The 16,295-nt window shown below is 49.9% G+C and overlaps 10 protein-coding genes and 2 pseudogenes across 10 annotated transcripts; 5 read left to right on the top strand and 7 right to left on the bottom strand.

Moving 5' to 3' along the window:
• Nucleotides 1-1,561: 1,561 nt before the first annotated feature.
• Nucleotides 1,562-3,001, top strand: GL50803_0060886 (Kinase, NEK; annotated as a pseudogene; the record flags this gene model as incomplete).
• Nucleotides 3,002-3,066: 65 nt separating this feature from the next.
• On the bottom strand, nucleotides 3,067-4,593 carry GL50803_0050263 (pVSP; annotated as a pseudogene; the record flags this gene model as incomplete).
• A 553-nt stretch (nucleotides 4,594-5,146) lies between these two features.
• On the bottom strand, nucleotides 5,147-5,599 carry GL50803_007620 (uncharacterized protein; the record flags this gene model as incomplete). Its single annotated transcript, XM_001704531.1, has 1 exon — nucleotides 5,147-5,599. The coding sequence occupies one exon, from the start codon at nucleotides 5,597-5,599 to the stop codon at nucleotides 5,147-5,149; it is 453 nt and encodes a 150-aa protein (XP_001704583.1).
• A 26-nt stretch (nucleotides 5,600-5,625) lies between these two features.
• GL50803_0016779 (Cathepsin B) lies at nucleotides 5,626-6,522 on the bottom strand (the record flags this gene model as incomplete). The annotated part of the gene is made up of 1 exon (XM_001704530.1): nucleotides 5,626-6,522. The coding sequence occupies one exon, from the start codon at nucleotides 6,520-6,522 to the stop codon at nucleotides 5,626-5,628; it is 897 nt and encodes a 298-aa protein (XP_001704582.1).
• A 277-nt stretch (nucleotides 6,523-6,799) lies between these two features.
• On the top strand, nucleotides 6,800-7,453 carry GL50803_0013622 (uncharacterized protein; the record flags this gene model as incomplete). Its single annotated transcript, XM_001704529.1, has 1 exon — nucleotides 6,800-7,453. One exon carries the CDS (start codon nucleotides 6,800-6,802, stop codon nucleotides 7,451-7,453), a length of 654 nt encoding a protein of 217 aa, XP_001704581.1.
• Nucleotides 7,454-7,473: 20 nt separating this feature from the next.
• On the bottom strand, nucleotides 7,474-10,755 carry GL50803_0092495 (Neurogenic locus notch-like protein; the record flags this gene model as incomplete). Its single annotated transcript, XM_001704527.1, has 1 exon — nucleotides 7,474-10,755. The coding sequence occupies one exon, from the start codon at nucleotides 10,753-10,755 to the stop codon at nucleotides 7,474-7,476; it is 3,282 nt and encodes a 1,093-aa protein (XP_001704579.1).
• A 50-nt stretch (nucleotides 10,756-10,805) lies between these two features.
• GL50803_0092498 (Kinase, NEK) lies at nucleotides 10,806-13,502 on the top strand (the record flags this gene model as incomplete). Its single annotated transcript, XM_001704524.1, has 1 exon — nucleotides 10,806-13,502. One exon carries the CDS (start codon nucleotides 10,806-10,808, stop codon nucleotides 13,500-13,502), a length of 2,697 nt encoding a protein of 898 aa, XP_001704576.1.
• A 59-nt stretch (nucleotides 13,503-13,561) lies between these two features.
• GL50803_0013576 (uncharacterized protein) lies at nucleotides 13,562-13,858 on the top strand (the record flags this gene model as incomplete). Its single annotated transcript, XM_001704523.1, has 1 exon — nucleotides 13,562-13,858. One exon carries the CDS (start codon nucleotides 13,562-13,564, stop codon nucleotides 13,856-13,858), a length of 297 nt encoding a protein of 98 aa, XP_001704575.1.
• A 149-nt stretch (nucleotides 13,859-14,007) lies between these two features.
• On the top strand, nucleotides 14,008-14,304 carry GL50803_004239 (uncharacterized protein; the record flags this gene model as incomplete). Its single annotated transcript, XM_001704522.1, has 1 exon — nucleotides 14,008-14,304. One exon carries the CDS (start codon nucleotides 14,008-14,010, stop codon nucleotides 14,302-14,304), a length of 297 nt encoding a protein of 98 aa, XP_001704574.1.
• A 150-nt stretch (nucleotides 14,305-14,454) lies between these two features.
• On the bottom strand, nucleotides 14,455-14,778 carry GL50803_0013575 (Tctex-1 family protein; the record flags this gene model as incomplete). The annotated part of the gene is made up of 1 exon (XM_001704521.1): nucleotides 14,455-14,778. One exon carries the CDS (start codon nucleotides 14,776-14,778, stop codon nucleotides 14,455-14,457), a length of 324 nt encoding a protein of 107 aa, XP_001704573.1.
• A 110-nt stretch (nucleotides 14,779-14,888) lies between these two features.
• GL50803_004236 (Tctex-1 family protein) lies at nucleotides 14,889-15,212 on the bottom strand (the record flags this gene model as incomplete). The annotated part of the gene is made up of 1 exon (XM_001704520.1): nucleotides 14,889-15,212. The coding sequence occupies one exon, from the start codon at nucleotides 15,210-15,212 to the stop codon at nucleotides 14,889-14,891; it is 324 nt and encodes a 107-aa protein (XP_001704572.1).
• A 26-nt stretch (nucleotides 15,213-15,238) lies between these two features.
• GL50803_004235 (Nuclear LIM interactor-interacting factor 1) lies at nucleotides 15,239-16,261 on the bottom strand (the record flags this gene model as incomplete). The annotated part of the gene is made up of 1 exon (XM_001704519.1): nucleotides 15,239-16,261. One exon carries the CDS (start codon nucleotides 16,259-16,261, stop codon nucleotides 15,239-15,241), a length of 1,023 nt encoding a protein of 340 aa, XP_001704571.1.
• Nucleotides 16,262-16,295: the final 34 nt, after the last annotated feature.

Raw genomic sequence — 16,295 nt, 5'->3', positions numbered from 1 at the left:
TGTGTGTCGTGGCCAATGCAATCATGAGCCTCTAGCTGGCCCTTTTTATTCTCACTACGACATTGAAGCGTGCTTATCTATGTTAGAGAGTTGAGCCTATGCAATATGAGAGAAAGCTGTCTTGCCTTTTCCACCAGATGCAAAGCTGTGGCACGGTTTCACACCTGGGCATACATCCTTTGTCAATGATAAGTGGATTCAGGCCGCGCGTGTTATCGGCCCTGTCTTCGGACCCGATGACACGAATGACCTGGATGCACAAAGCTCATACAGACGCGTGATTCTACCATAAGAGTGGTGATCCAGAAAGGAGTTTCAGGAAGGTTATTAAGGATATCGACAAAGTTGGGCCTACTAATCTATAAGCCAGAAAACGGAGATCAGCCCATAAAGGTAAGCCACACTGCATTTCCACGTCAGTGCTCTGTGAGGACTAAGGGCTAAGTGGTGTGGATACTTTTGGCAATCCCTTTACAACGAGGCACCAAGAGTACTGAATTTCTGGGCCCTTGGAATCTATCCTGTTGACTCTGATGCATTCTAAGGGTGATTATGGTTGTGCAAGGTCTGCTTTTGTATGGTTTGTTATGGGACAATTAGACCATAGAATACTATATGCTGGGATAAAGCCGCTTACTGAAAATGGATAGAGCGGTATCCATGGCGTTGCCCACGTCGGCGCCCTGTTGCGAACCCCTTCCATACGTGATGACCGGCCTCCGCAACACGGCCTAGGGAGCGTGCGTTGGGCGACCCTCCCGCATGCCCGCTGCCTCTGAGCCCCAGTGGCATCCCAGAAAGCGGACAGAAGAGGTGGCGTCACCGACCGGCGGCGACAAGTCCCGCCCATCGCTGGGCTTGATCTACAAAAGAAGCTGGGTGGCCATGCACGTTCTTGCTCAGGCGTGCGGTGGACTCCTCCCCCGAGAAGAGGAAGTTCACTCTTGTCAGCAAGGCAGGCCTTGTCTATTCCATGTGGGCTGCGATCGCGTTTGGTAGTCAGCCCACGGTACATGCATCCGGAGTCTAACGCAGCACGAGTCAGCGAAGGTGCCAACATAGTCCGGCAGAGGGGCATCGGCGGCCACTAGCAAAAGGCGCAGACTCGTGGTACCTGCACCCTCCTCCATGGCAGGCCACAGGGCACCGGATGCCTGTCGGCATCTGCAGGTCATGGTCTGCGCCGTCTCATGGTTGAGTACCGCGCCCCCTTGATGAAGGGCTGGCCGCCGCCACGGACAGTCGTGCCCCGGGCGGCGAGCTGCGTTTGCGGGGGGATACCTGAGGGGCAGGTGACCCGGCTGCGGCGGCTGCTGTTGATGAACGGGTCCAGGGTTCTCCACCGTCGGGCCTAGACGTGCTCCACTTCGGTATCGGGGTTAGTCTGTTCGGGCGGTGGGGGCCCTCTCTGGCACAGGAAAAGCGTTCGACCAGGAGGTAGCAAGGCTGAGGCTCACCGAATCCGTGATTGCTATCTATCCACAGATTCTGCGAAAATTGGCCCCAGTACAGTAATTGTTAGTTTGGCGTAATAGAAAGCGTGAATCTAATTGCGCATGACATGGTCAGTGAGAGTCCCACTCGTGCTGCAGAGAGCGCTGGCAGTGGCCCCGATAGCATCCCCATGTTCAGTCCCGAAGAGCTGTATCAGCGCGAAGGCGAGCTGCTAGGCAAAGGGGCCTTCGGTGCCGTTCGCGCCATCGATGGGTGTCCAGGCCTTTCTGTGGAGGAGAGGATGATCAAGCGTAGTGAGAAGAAGCTCACAGAGTGCGAACTGAAAACTGTCACAAGACTCTCCCAGCCTAGCGTCATCAAGTATCACCAGGTGATCAGGAGCAACGACCCATCTTCGTCATCATGGACCGCCACCACAGGGATCTCCAGAAATTTATCACTGCCTACAGGGCAGCTCGTAAACCCAGTCCCAAGGGGCTGATGTTCCCTCTCCTAGAGCAGATGGCTGACGCCCTCGCCTACCCCCACAACCCTCGCAAGGCGGCCGAAGACGGGAGCTTATCTTACAGCCTCGTCTACGGGGACCTCGGGCCCGCCAACTCTGATGAATAGGGACGGCTAGCGCATCGTGCTCGCAGACTTTGGGCCCTGCAAGGACTCTCTGCATAGTGGAGGCACCTTTGCAGGAACGTCGGCATACATGGCCCCCGAGACCTTCATACGAGACGAGCACCGCTTCGGATATCTGAGCCTCTGGAGTCGTCATGTATGAGCTTGCCGAGCTTTTCACACTTTGGGAGCCAGAGGATGCGAAAGCAGTCTTTGACAATGAGTGGAGGCCTGATTTGGGCGCCATCACAGATGAATTCGTAAGAACTGTCATCGAGAAGATATTCATCCTGGACCCGGCAGAGCAGCCCACGACCAGAAAGATCATTGGCTTTTTCCAAACACTCAATAGCCCTGCAATTAAAGCGGAGGATCAACATAAGGAATCCGAACATCTTGCAGAACGCTCCACTCCGACAAATGTTACGGTTTCTTTAACTTCCTCTACGTCCACGAACATGTCTAAGCCCCCACTTGTATATCTTTTCGGTGGTACAAATGTTGAAGCTGCTGAAGAACACCTTACTGAGGAAGACAGTGGTATCGACCCTATTCATTGAAGAATAGAGGCTCCTTTTGTTACAGACGAGGGCGCATGTAGCAAGAAGTATATGGCTCTTGCGCGGAGCATCCCAGCTCTGACTCCCTTCATTATGCGTGTGTCGTTATTCTTGACCAGTCATATAGCAGGTCAACCCTCTTCAACGACCTCTTTGGAACATGCCTCAAGGCGTTGGATGAAGATGACGACCGACAAAAGACGACCAAGGGGCTTACAGCGGGACTCATCCCAGGTGCAGGATCCTATCCGACCATACTACTACTCTATTGTAAGGGGTCCGAGAGCAAAGAGCGTGCCACAGAAAATGATCAGAATATTGAACGCTGTATAGGCGCTTTCGCATCTGCCATTGCCGACATTCTTATTGTTAATATTTTGCAGACAGATGTTAGTCGTGTAGAAGGATCCTGCCTCAATCTCCTCAAATCGATCTTCTCAGTCTACTTCCAGCTCCGCAACAACGTCAAAATGTACATCACAAACTTTAAGCAACTATTACACTTTCTTTGTGAGTCTACATCTGCACATACCATCTTTCCCGGGAACTGCGTCTTTTCATAGCATCCACCAAACTGGAGGAAATAGTCTCCTGTACACGCTGTGCATTTTCCATTACTCGGAGCACAACCGACTGCATCTCTCGCGGACCTTGTTACGGATGTACAAATACCGTTGATGGGTGCCTGCCCCGTAATGCACTTGGAGCAGTAATTGGACCCTGCTATCTTGGCATTGCACATGTTGCTTTCACAACCAGCTCCAGCTGCTCCTGTACACTCCTTAACGCACGTGCCCTTATCGGTAGCCCCAGCACGTACGAGTATAAATCCGGGGTAGCAGGCCGTACAGGAAGTCTCCTTGTCATCGGTCTGGCAGCCGGCGCACGACTCGTGGCAGGGGGTGCACACCTTGCTGTTGGCATGCATCCCGGCAGGGCAGACTGTTAGACACGCGTCCTTCAGGGGGCTCAGGTTGTTTGTGGTGCACTCAGAGCACGTAACTATTGGACCTGCTCTTGCAGACGCTGCCTTGAGAGAGCACTTTGCATAGCCCTCTATGCCACCATTGGCAGTATCGCTGCACTTAGCACACACCTTCTTGCCTTGTTTATCAGTCGTGGGGAAGAATCCATCCTTACACTCCTCTACACTGACACAGCTGGATGTCTCACCTGTCTTCAGATACTTATCTTCCTGGCACTCAGTGCATGTGGCAGGGGTGTTTGCATTAGCTGGTTTGTTGCACTTGGCGCATCCAGCGACCCCCTTCCAGCCACTTGAGCCTTGAACATCTCCACATGATATGCACTTGCCTGGATTATTATCTGCTGCGGCCAGGAAGTAGCCATCCTTACACGACTTGCACTTAGTATCTCCTGTGGCCTCACACGTTTTACAACTACTATCACAGGCAGTGCACCCTTTACTGCTATCTACAAAGTACCCGTCCTCACATGCCGTGCACGTGGCAGCCTTGGCGTTAGCATCGGTTGCTGCGTCAGGCGTGTCACACCGAGTGCAGTGCGGCACGCCCTTGTACTTGTGGCTGTTTCCAGCCAACACTTCTTCAACATCTCCACATGGTATAACCGATTGGTGTGCATTATCTCTATCAGCATCGGGTGGCAGGAAGTATCCTTGCGCGGCTTGTGTGCACACTCCAGCAGCTGCTTGTGTACACGCTGCATTGCCAGGCGCCTTGGTTGTTACATAGCATCCGCCCTTGTACATGAAGGAGCTTCCCGTGCACATGGTGCACTTTCCTTCTGCTTTTGCATTACACACAGCGTTGTCTGGTAAGCACACTCCGTCCGTCGGGGCAGATTGAGACCCACCGCTGTTGCACTGCGAGCAGTACTTCTTGCCGTTGATGACGGCGCTACAGGCCTTGCAAGCGTCGGGCTGATCACCAGAGACGGGTGTGCACTCCTCTGTCGCCAGATGGAGCGCAAGGCCAACCAGAAGTATAAAGACATTAATGCTCAACCATTGAGTCGTTTGCTAATGCCACGCCTACCAAGGTCTGAAGCCTTCACGGATACACAAAGAGGTCAGTGCAGCGCTACATGAATGTTCCAGAAACATATTTATGTTGATAAAAAGATAATACCAATCTGTCTTGTAACCAAAGATATTTCGTTTTGTAGTGTTCTAAATCGAAAAGATCATGATTTGTACAGCGTGGCTTGAGCATCTATAACGCATGGTTATCATGCACTATGGAGGTCTTGATATGCTTTAATGGGATGCTGCTCTGGAGGAGGCTCAATGATTGCAACAGCCTCCGTTAAGCTACATCAGAGACGCTCATCGAGCTTTGTAGCTACCTATCTAGAGCATCGGGCTACTATCCGTGGCACTATATTCCGAATGGGATGGACATACAGATTCCGTAGGGAATCAAAGGAAAATAGACAGTTTTGTGCTGTTTGAAGCTCCCTTCAGATTTGTAGTAAAGGAAATTGCCACTCTTTAATAGTTGTGACCCCATATATCTATACGGAAGGTCTATATAGTGCTTTTAATGCCCTGAGACGTTAATCTGACCAGTTGAATTGGTGACTTGAAGAAAAGGCCTGACCTTATACTGGGTTTGTAATTGGCTAAACACATCTAGTCCTATGCTGAGATCATACACAGAAGAAGCGCGGTCCCGAAGTTTAGTGTATAGTTGGATTTCGTAGGGGACCGGTGTCAGATCACACAGCACCGCAGGAATTACAACTATAACCTCATTTTGCTTATAGTACCGACCTGGGACATCGAAGAATTCGTATTCCCTTTCCTTGCCATCGAAGCGGGATATCATTGTAAAGCTGACGCATAGAGGCATGGATCCCGTGCTCTTCCTGGCGACAAACACGTTCCGAGCATTCAGAGAGCTTGTGACAGCACCAGTGTCCACCTGGGTGAGCACGTGGGCGCCCCCAAGGCTCACAACGCCCTCGATAGCAAAGAAGACCCTCCTGGCCATGATTTACTATAAAATGGATTCACCAGTTAGTTCTCAAAGAACCCACCTATTACTTGCTCTTCAATGCCGCACTCGTTCGTCATGCGAATGATGCGGAAGTAGCCGTCCTCACCCCAGTCAGGGCCCCAGGAGTTGCGGATGATCCAGTAGTCAACGTCGTACTCGTCTGTGCCGTAGCCCACCATCTCGACTGCGTGACCACCCTCGACTCTTCCGTAGGTGTGCTGGTAGACGCCGCCCTCATAGTACATGAAATCGGAGTAAACGGTGAAGGCGGTCTGGAGAGGGCCGCCCGTGGCGAGAGCCTTCATGATAAGGTCGCAGTCCAGACCATAGTCGACAGCCTTTGTGGCCTTGTAGATGGGCAGGTCGCTGCCATCGGCGCACTTCGTCGGGCAGGTGCCGCGGGCGCCGGTGCTGCCGCTCTGGTAAGGGACGCACTCGTCGGTGGTCGTTCCAGTCTTGGTGAGGAATCTCCAGACGCTCGGGAGCCAGCCGCCGTCGCAAGCCATGTCTCCACGGTCGCAGGAGACCACATACTGCGGGGAGTACTTGACGGCTTTCTTGTCGAGGCCAGCAAAGCATCGGCGGTCGCCGACGGAAGCTACGGAGGAGAAGGCCCAGCAGGAGCCGCATCCGCCCTGGTCGACAACCTCGGGGATGCAGTGGGGATACTCCTCGCGGAAGTCAAAGGAGTCGGGGGCCTGCGTGGCGGACACGGTCCCACGGGGAACCGCAGCCCTATCGCGCTTGAGGAAGGAAACAGGCATCAGGAGGCTCGAGATCTCATCCTTCGTGAGCCCCTCGAAGCGCTTCGGGATGCCCGCCTTCCACCTGGGATTCAGGGACTTGATGTGGTTAAGCTCGGAGACCGTCAGGGCGGGCGCAGAGAAAGCTGCAGCGGCGAGGAGAAAGAGCTTCATTTAAAATTCCGTAAGCTTTAAAACATTTAAAGTTCATTTATAGGGTTTGACCACCGGCAAAATAAGTTGTCCTCACTTTTACACGTGTGCATGCTCCTGCTTTCCAATAGCTAACCTCTCATTTTTTGTTCAAAATAGTTTAGACAAAGTCCTACAGGAAGACACAACTTGGTGTCCTGGTCATTAAAGTGATTTTACTGGGCGGTTACGGGGCCTGCTGACCAGCGAAATCAAATACCCCCCTTTATATTTGAGATTTGAAATTCAGAAGAGGGAAATGGGCTGGTTAACGGAGTATGTATCAGACTCTACCAACGTGAAGAAGGTCTGCACATACCGAGACGCCATCATTGTGCGGATGAATCCCTACATGCAGTATATCCTTATCGTTGCAAACGGTTTCCAGCAGAGCAATATAGCGGCAGCCACGTTCAACGCTGCTTCTGCCCTCTTGCTTTTCTTAATTGTGCGGTACAGTCCTAGTAATGCACTGTTCAACATACTGACAGGATACGTATTAATCTATACCCTGCGGGTTACAAACGAGCTCCCGTACACCCGTTCCCTACTCAGTGAGCCCGTGCGCAACATTACGCAGCGCGATGATGCTGTAGAATACCTTTTCTCATTCTTGGCTATCGTCAGTGATAGAGTAGATTCGCTCGGAATCTTCCACCGCCCCACAAATATTCTTGCGATTTTTCTGGCAATAGGTGTTATGTCTCTATACATAAGCATACATATCCCTGTGTGTGTTGTGTGTCTTTCCTTTGCCATCTTTCCGTTTATCAGGCCCCTGTTGTACGAGCATTGTGCCTGGTTTAAAGATGTCCAGGCAGCAGTTGAAACAGTGACAAAGTATGTGTACGAGGAGTACAGCAACCTAGCTATTTCTGACGTGGCTGATTCATTACGTCTTGACGGTATGTAAACTAGTAGAAGCAATTGGAGCTATGACTTATGCTCGCAGCGCCTCCCCTTATATCCCTTTTGACAAATACAGTGTCCTCCATCACAGAACCCGTGTCCATTGCAAACCAGGCGAGATATCGGGTCTGGAATACATAGAGGAGAGTAGCATCCTCCATCCTTTATGTCTACACTTGGCAATCTGCATGCACAACGGTAAGTATCCTCACTATTTCCGAGGAAAGATCTTTCACAGCTTCCATAATTATTACATATAGTATAGGTACCATTGCTTACTTGCACACAATGGCTCGGAAAACATGTGCCGTTAATGACTAAGCCCTGACGCCCACACTCTTCGCATAGCTTTCCTTCATATATAGACAGACAATTACATCCTTGTTTGCTGTCACAGCTCCCTCGGGCTGAGCAGATGATGTATTTGCCATACATGTCCTTTCCATTCAAGCATATATTAGGTGTACACTCTACCCCTGTCCATGTGTAATTATCGTCGCAGATGCAGGGTGCTATTAGGTCATTGGTGCAGTGACCATCAGGACATAGTTCTCCATGTATGATGCATCCAGGTGGCACGCATAACGTGTTATTGTAAAGAGCATATCCAGGTGAACACTGACAAAAGGCACGAACGACCCCATTGGTCGTTTCTCCCCTTATGCACTCTCCGTGATCATTGCATATGGTTTCGTTTGATACACAGACCAGAGGAATGCATTCCTCCTTACTTTTAATGAAGATCTGTGCAGGACCGCAATTTGGTTGAACTTTCTCGCAATATGTTCCATAGAAGATTGAGTTACATATACAGCGCTCATTAGCGCAAATACCGAAGCCCGAACAAGCCATATTGGTTACCAATCCTGGCTGAACACATGCCCAGGACGCACACTGCCCATTGGCCTGAACTGCTGCTCCATCATCGCACACGCAATAGCTCGCCTTCTTGTATTGATAAATGCACGTACCAAATCCTCCGCAAATATGTACATTGTTCCCATCATCTATATAACATTGTGGTGGCACACAGACGCCGTTGATGCGTACAGCATAGTTAGAGCACTGTGCACAGAAGACACCGCTATATCCATCTAAGCACTCGCATCTGAAGCTAGAAAAGCGTGTATCATAGATGCAGCGACCGCGATCTGTGTTGCAAAGATTTCCATTCCAATCAACACACTCACGGGGATGGCATTCTCCATGAGATGCTGCATATTCCTCCTGACATTGGCACTCATAAGCATTTGGGGATATTTGAACGCATGTGCCGTCCTTGCACAGAAGCCCCTCGGAATTAACGCAAACGGTAGGCTGACAACCGTAGATACTGGTCAAAGAAAAGCCCTCATAACACTTACATGAGTTGGACCCGGATTCAAATGAGATGCATTCCCCGTGACCGCCACAAATCGTATCTATGTAAACACATTCTGACGGCACGCACTTACCATCAATGGGTTGGTATCCGTCGACGCAAATAAGATCATTTCTGTACGAGCACTCTGGCCCTGTGTATTCGCCAAAACAAAGGCAACTATCAATCTCACACACGCCATGGCCAGAGCATATGATTCTAAAGTCGCTCTTTAGGAATGGGCTAGTCGTTATGCAGGTTTTAGAAATACATGTTTTCTCTATTGGATATGATAAATCATCGCAAACACAGACGATGACTTCCATAGGATCTGAAGAGTCATTGGGTTGAGTGGAAATATTACAAACACCATGGCCTCCACATTCAACATAATCTCCAGACGATAGCAAAACAGTACATAATGCCGGAATGCACTGACCATTTATCATAACCCCCTTAGAAGAGCACACAGAGCAGGTGGGGCCTGTATAGTGACTGTAGCACCGACACCCCCAGCCATACCTTTGTGTATGAACACAGTATCCGCGGTCTCCATAGCATACTTCCTTTTCTCCTGTTAAACAGGCTTTCGAAACACATGACCCATTAATGAGCAAAAACCCGTCCTCACATAATGCAAAGATATTAAGACGAGGAAACTGACGTGATAAGGTAGTGGCGAAAGTAGTTAGAGTACAGTACCGGCCAGTAATGGATTGAGGACAAAGACATCCATGGTCTAGATCACAGAAGCCAACGCCGCCACACAAGGATGCTTTAGATTGATAAATATCTGAGACACAATAGGAAGGCTGACATTCTTTGTCTATCTTTACATAACCATTATAGCATCTACATTGATATCCTAGCATTTGGCTCTCATACGTGCATTGTCCATGGGGGCATGGAACCATATACCCGTTTCTGTCAAATAGGCAAGTTGTTGGATAGCATAATAACGTAGAATGGGCGGAAGCGTAGGTGTAACAGTGGCACACTCCACCAATACAATCGCCGTGCGTATTACAGATGCTGTTTTCAACCACACAGGACCTAGGAAAGCAACTCCCGTCCACAAAGACTTCGGTTGGCATACATGGTTCGGCAGGACGCTCACAAAAAGATCCCCACCACTGGTCATCACAAGAGCATCTGTTGTCTATACATTCTCCATGTCCATGACAAACAAGGGGCTCATAACTTGCATCTATGCAGTTTCGATGTACGCAAGTCGATGAGTTTATGGCTATGTAATTTTCGTTACAAGCACAATAGAAATTGGGATTGACACCAGCACAGATGCCTCGACCACTGCAGACCAAGCCAGATGTATCGATGCATGCGTGAGAAATACACTTCCCTCCCACCATCTGCGCGTCATTTGTGCACATCTCACAATAGTCTCCTGCATGCAAAGGCGGGCATTGGCAGGTATCTGCACAGACGCCAACTCTAGAGCAGACCCCTTGCTCTGGATGCTGTATACACGTCGGAATAGCGCAGTACCCTGCAAAAACCATCCCCGGAAGGCATTCACATGCATAGAGACCCGCAAGAACCTCTGAACAGATACCACCCTGACATGGTATAGGGGTGTCGCCGATGCAAGGAGTGGGAACACACCCCCAGTCAGGAAGATAATGCATGTCATCATCACAGTGACAGCGATAACTATCTCCGTGCCCTTGCTGACAAACTCCGCGGCTATTACATTCAACACCTTCATAGACACACTCGCGAGGTACACACTTTTCGTGCACATAGACCTCATTCCATTTGCAGCGATTGGACTCTTTAATATCAAAGGATGTTCTCAATAAAGGCTTCGAAAGGGACTTCTTAAAATAATGAGTTTTGCCAGTTGATGCTACCTCATCCGGATGCGCGTCTGTTGAGACACTTGCAAGAAAGCCAACTAGGCAGCACGCTGTCTTAAAAAACTTCATTTTTACTAATCTAAATGCAAAATTCTAGTTTATAAAATTCCTGAGGCTTCATGGAACGCTACAAGGAGCTTAAGGTTCTAGGCAAGGGATCTTTTGGCAGGGCTGTGCTAGCGCAGGAAAAGAGCACGGGGATTAAATATGTCATGAAAGTTATCCACATTGCGCCGCTGAAACCCAGGGAGCGCGAGGAAGCACTTACCGAGGCCAAAATACTCTCTAAGCTCAAGCATCCGTACATAGTCGGCTACCACGAATCGTTCGCAGACACCAGGTACCTTCACATTGTGATGGAATATGCAGATGCCGGTGATCTTACAGATGCTATAAAGCGCCAAAAGATGAAAAACTCATTGTTCCCAGAGGACCAGATCTGGGACTGGTTTGTTCAGATATGCATGGCGCTCAAGCATGTTCACGATCGCAAGATTCTTCATCGAGATTTGAAGACACAGAACATCTTTCTGTGTACAGATGAGAACGACAGGTCTCGCAAAACAGTAAAGCTGGGGGACTTCGGCATAGCCAAGATCTTACAATCAACACTGGAGTGCGCGAGAACAGCCATCGGTACTCCATACTACTTGAGCCCAGAGCTCTGCGAGGACAAGCCGTATAACAATAAATCTGACATATGGTCTCTTGGGTGTGTGCTCTATGAGATCTGTACCCTACAGCACGCATTTGAAGCCCAGAATATGAAAGGGCTTGTTGTCAAGATTCTTCGCGGTCAGTACCAACCCATATCAAACACATACAGCCGAAATCTTAGGGAGGTGCTTGACCGTATGCTTCAAAAAGACCCCAATAAACGCCCGAGCGTGAATCAGATCCTGAAGCTTCCGTTTCTCCAGGAACGTATAAGAAGGCTCTTGCCAGAGGATTATTGGAACGAGGAGTTCTCCCATACTATCATCCATGGCCGTGGAAACGCTCTCGTTGGATTTGGAGCTGGGCGTGTTGGTATTCCCGGCAAGCCCGTTAGTGGAGTCCCGCCGAAAGACGACGCTTCTTCAGAAGCCAGCAGCGCTGGGAGGCAACCTGCGTCGAGACATGGTCCCCCGTCCGCACATCCGCCTCCACCACCATCGCAGCAGAACAAACCAATGTACTTCAATCCCAACGGGGGATATCAGCCACCGGCAGCAAATCAGAAGCTGTCTGCGGCGGAGGTTGCTGCTATGGCAATCAAGAATAATCAACGACCGCCACCTCCTGTCAACCAGTACCAGTCCAATGTGAAGCAACCTGGCATTATGCCAGGGGCCATTGCAGTCGGTGTACCAGGAGCTCCACCAGTCGTTCAGGTGAACAACAAACTTAGTTACGATGAGATAGTGCGCCAGGAAAAGCAACGTATCGAGGAGCAACGCCGCCGCTATCAGGAGGATCAAGCGCGCGCTCAAGAGAAGGTCCGTCAAGATTATATCAAATACCATGCGGCTCAGCAGGAAAACCGCGGGTATCATGCTGTGCAGGGTAACCCCTTTGCCAAGAAACAGGCGCAACAAGCATCTGGCGCTCCAGGAGCGGGGCATGCACCGTCTGCGGACATGCTCGATGCCAAGTTCGCTGACCTTCAAGATTTCATCAATAGACCAGTGGCAGCCCAGCAGCCTCAGCCGTCTCGACAATCACAAGCACCCAGTATTTCCCAATCTCCTACACGTCAGCAGCAGCAGCAGCAACAACAACAACAACAACAACAACAACGTGACCAAGCTATACGCCGAAACATTGAGGAACAGCGTAGGCATCAGCAAGAAGTAAAGCGTCAGCTGGCCCCAGCCCCGTTAAAAGAACAAGCTAAAGACGCAAGGGAGCGTGAGCTCATGGAGGCCCACAACAAAGTTCAAAGGCAAAAAGAAGAGCAAGAGCGTCGTATTCGTGAAGCCAAAGAAAAGCAAAGAGCTGAATGGGAAAAAAGGAACAGAGAGTATGAAAAGCAGATGGAGGAAAAGCGTAAAGCTGCTCAGGCAGCAGAGGATCGTGAGAAGGAGAGGTTATTTCGCATTTCCAACGGACCAGCTAATGCTGGCAGCGAAGCCAATCCTTCCAAAGGGGGCATGGAATCCCTTCTACCTCCCAAAATAATGGATCCCGGAGTACAGAACCGCAATGATCCGCGTAATCATGAAGAGCGCACGGAGCAGCAAAGGAAGCTTGAGGAACAGCGGGATGCCATGCGAAGGATGATCGCAGAGAGGAGAAGAGAACAGGAGCTAAAGCGCGGGGAGCAGCGTGCTCAGCCCCCTGTGGATGAGATCAAAGAAAACCTGTCAGCGAAGGGAAGGCGTCTCTGTGATGTTCCATCTGTGCAGGAACCAGCTGTTCAACCAACGGGCCAAACTGATGACAAGAATGCCCTTGCATGTTTGGACGAAAAGGATAGCGATAGCGACTTTGAAGATCCATACTTCAATCCAAACGCACCTGATGGGAATGGTGGCCCAGGATCTTTGGACAAAGCGGAGAAGGCGGCTAACATGATGAAAATGCTGCGGGCCGAAACCACCGAGGAGTCCATCAGTCAGCGTATGGAGCGCCTGCGGATCCTTCTAGAGGGTGAGCTGGGTCTCACAAACTTTGTCAAAGCGTATCAGTACATACGTACCAATACTGAGCAAGGCGGCGAAGACGATCTTAACCAAAACGTAATAGTAGGCATCATCGGAGAGACTAATGTGGGCTTTATCAATACTATCGTTAGCCTGATATACTGTGAGGACAGGTTCAATACTGTCAGGTGATTTACCTCGGTGGGCGAAGGTGGTGGAATGTAAATAGTCTTGCATCAAAAAATTCACTCATGTCTCTTGATATTTTGGAAGTGGATGGGCTTGATTCCGTGGAGCAGAGGGGGGCCCAGTTGGCCCTTAGATCATTAGGAGAAGAGGGCTATATTCGTTTTACAATAAGTACATACACCAAGCTCAAAGTGCTGATAGGGACAGAGGTTCTGAAAAGGCTTACTGTTTGCGTCAATGATGTCTACCAGGAGCTAGAGTACTATAGACCAGAGGTTAAGGATGGATTTAGCAGCTTTGAGATTGTTGCGCCCTCCCACGCAACTGTGGGGATACACTTCTGTCAGTATATTGGCTGAGCTGAGCGTTAAGAGCAGTATTCTGCCGCATTATATCACATCTCCACCGGCTCAGCAACCGGCGCAAAAGCAAATTCCGCTAAAATGGCATTAAAATAAAAACCCCTTTTAAAAATCCCTTTCGATAAAAAGTTCTCTCGTCTGTCCGCATGCCCATCAACTTCAACAACTACGGCACGTACCATGTTCTCCATTCAGAGCTGGATCCGGATAGCTATGTTTTGCGCATCAACGCCAACGCTGATAACGGGTATCAGAAGTTCTCCGTCGACCATACAGCAGAAATACTGGTGAAGCTGAACCAGCCAACAATACGCTCATTCACAGTTCGAATCGACGAGCAGGACTTCAGCATGGACGAGGTTCCGTATCAAGCAGAGGAAGACCACTTCCAAATTTGGCTTTCTGTCCCGGCTAACACGATGGTCAAGCTCGAGTGGATGTGAGCGTCGACGCTGCTTCGAGTAAAGCACGAGTAAACCGTAAGCGCGACGCGCCGATGGTGTCCGGCTTTTGTGCTAACGAGCCATGCGGAGGCGGCGGCAATCGCGGTCTGCGTCCTCTCTCAGGCCCTGTTTACTTGGGTGGAGCTGGAGCTAGATGCTTACTCCGAAGACCGTGAGGAAACAGAACATAGTTTTGTTGTCCCACCTAACGTGGGCATAGCCGTCTGTTGTGGTATCCCACATCTCAGCCGCAGATGAGTGGAGTCCTGCACCCATCTTCTGCATCAGGACACATGATACCAGATACTTGTACGGCTTTTTGAGAGCCACGAGTCTCTTCAGGACCTCGTCGATGACACTCTCGGTAAGCTGGGTCATCTTGCTTTGTTGATATGTGACCTGACCAAGCATCGTATCCAGCGTGTCCTTGACAATCCCGTTTACTTCCTCTGAAACAAAGGAAATTTCGGCCATAGCTTTTTATTTAACAGTACCACCCGCCATTGCTGCAAAGAGACCGACCCCAGACCCGGCGCAGCAATGGTAATGATAGCACTTCTGTAGATCCCGTGGTACAGTGACACTTAAATGCTGACTCCGAAGATTGTCATGACACAATACATTGACCGATTCTCCCATCTAACAACAGCAACCCCGTCAGTCGTTGTGTCCCAGTAGGCCGAGCATCCCGTATGTAGGCCTGCGCCAGTTTTCTGCATGAGCGTGCATGACACTAGATACTTGTATGGTTTCTTCTGGGCAACAAGCTTCTTCAGGACTTCGTCAATGACCTGGTCAGTAAGCTGTGTAACCTTGCTGTGGTTATATGACGTTGAGCCTATCACTTGCTCTATTGTATCCTTGACTATACTATTCACCTCTTCCGAAACGAAGGAGACGTCTGCCATTTTTTAATTTGGGGCTCGCTAAGGGTTTACATGACAGATCGAAGGCTCTGGATCTCTGTATAAAAGTCTTTGCACTTACTGATCCCCTCCAATAGCTCCTTGAGTTCATAGAGCACCTTGTCCCGTTCGTCGCCATAGAACGACGGCACCAAGAGAAAGTTGTTGCGCTGCCATATTCCTGTACTAGCACTGTTATCTATGAGAAGAATACTGCTGTGGGGCTTGCCTACTCTACTCAGATCCTTGACAATGACGTGTCGCTTATCGACAAGATACTTGACGCAATGCTGCCTGTACATTCTGTACTTAATTAGCCTGTTCGGATCAATGATGTTCACAATCTTGTCTCCATACTCTTTGATGGCATACGTAAAAATTGCTAAGTCGTAGAGCTCAGCCAAACTGACCAGGAAGACATCCAGTCCAGGTCGCTTAATAACGGAGAATTCGTAGCGCTTCCCTCGCTGCTCTACTACGACGTAAAAGTCTTCAGTCTCACGGGTCTGCGGAGTCCGTTGCTTGGAGCACACGAGGGTCTCGTCCAAATCCAGGCAGAGAAGGTTTCTGGTGGCGCTTAGATGTGAAAACTGGAAGAAATAGGCGAATTGAGGAGGCAAGTCGCAAGTTCCGACACCATTACCAACAGTAAAGAGGGGAGACGTTGCAGTGATAGGCTCCTCTGCATACTTCCTGTGCTCGTCGACCATGTGTCGGATGAGCCTCGCAGGCGGACGGGGCCTGGTCACAACAGACGCCTTATCAGTATACTTCTCTATAGTAGCAGCTCGTGCAAGTCTCCGCGCCTTGTAGACCCACAGACACCCACAAATGGCACTGCACAGGTCTTTGGCACTGATCTCGTCTTGAGAGGCGGATGAAGCAGGGCCATTTGTTCTTATGGAGCCCAGAGGGACTTCTCTGGTGATATGGGAGCTCACGGAATCGCAGTCCTTTGCATCATAGATCTGGTCCCTCGGCAAGTCACGTGTCTGCTCGTTGAAAACATCAATTGCAGACTGCATAGTAAGCTCTGAAGGCGTGGTTAGCATGGTACTAACTGCACACTTCTATCTCGAAGATACT

Source organism: Giardia intestinalis, chromosome 4 (genome assembly GCF_000002435.2).
Source record: "Giardia intestinalis strain WB C6 chromosome 4, whole genome shotgun sequence".
Taxonomy (NCBI): domain Eukaryota; phylum Fornicata; order Diplomonadida; family Hexamitidae; genus Giardia; species Giardia duodenalis.
This window is presented reverse-complemented; position numbering and strand designations above follow the sequence as displayed.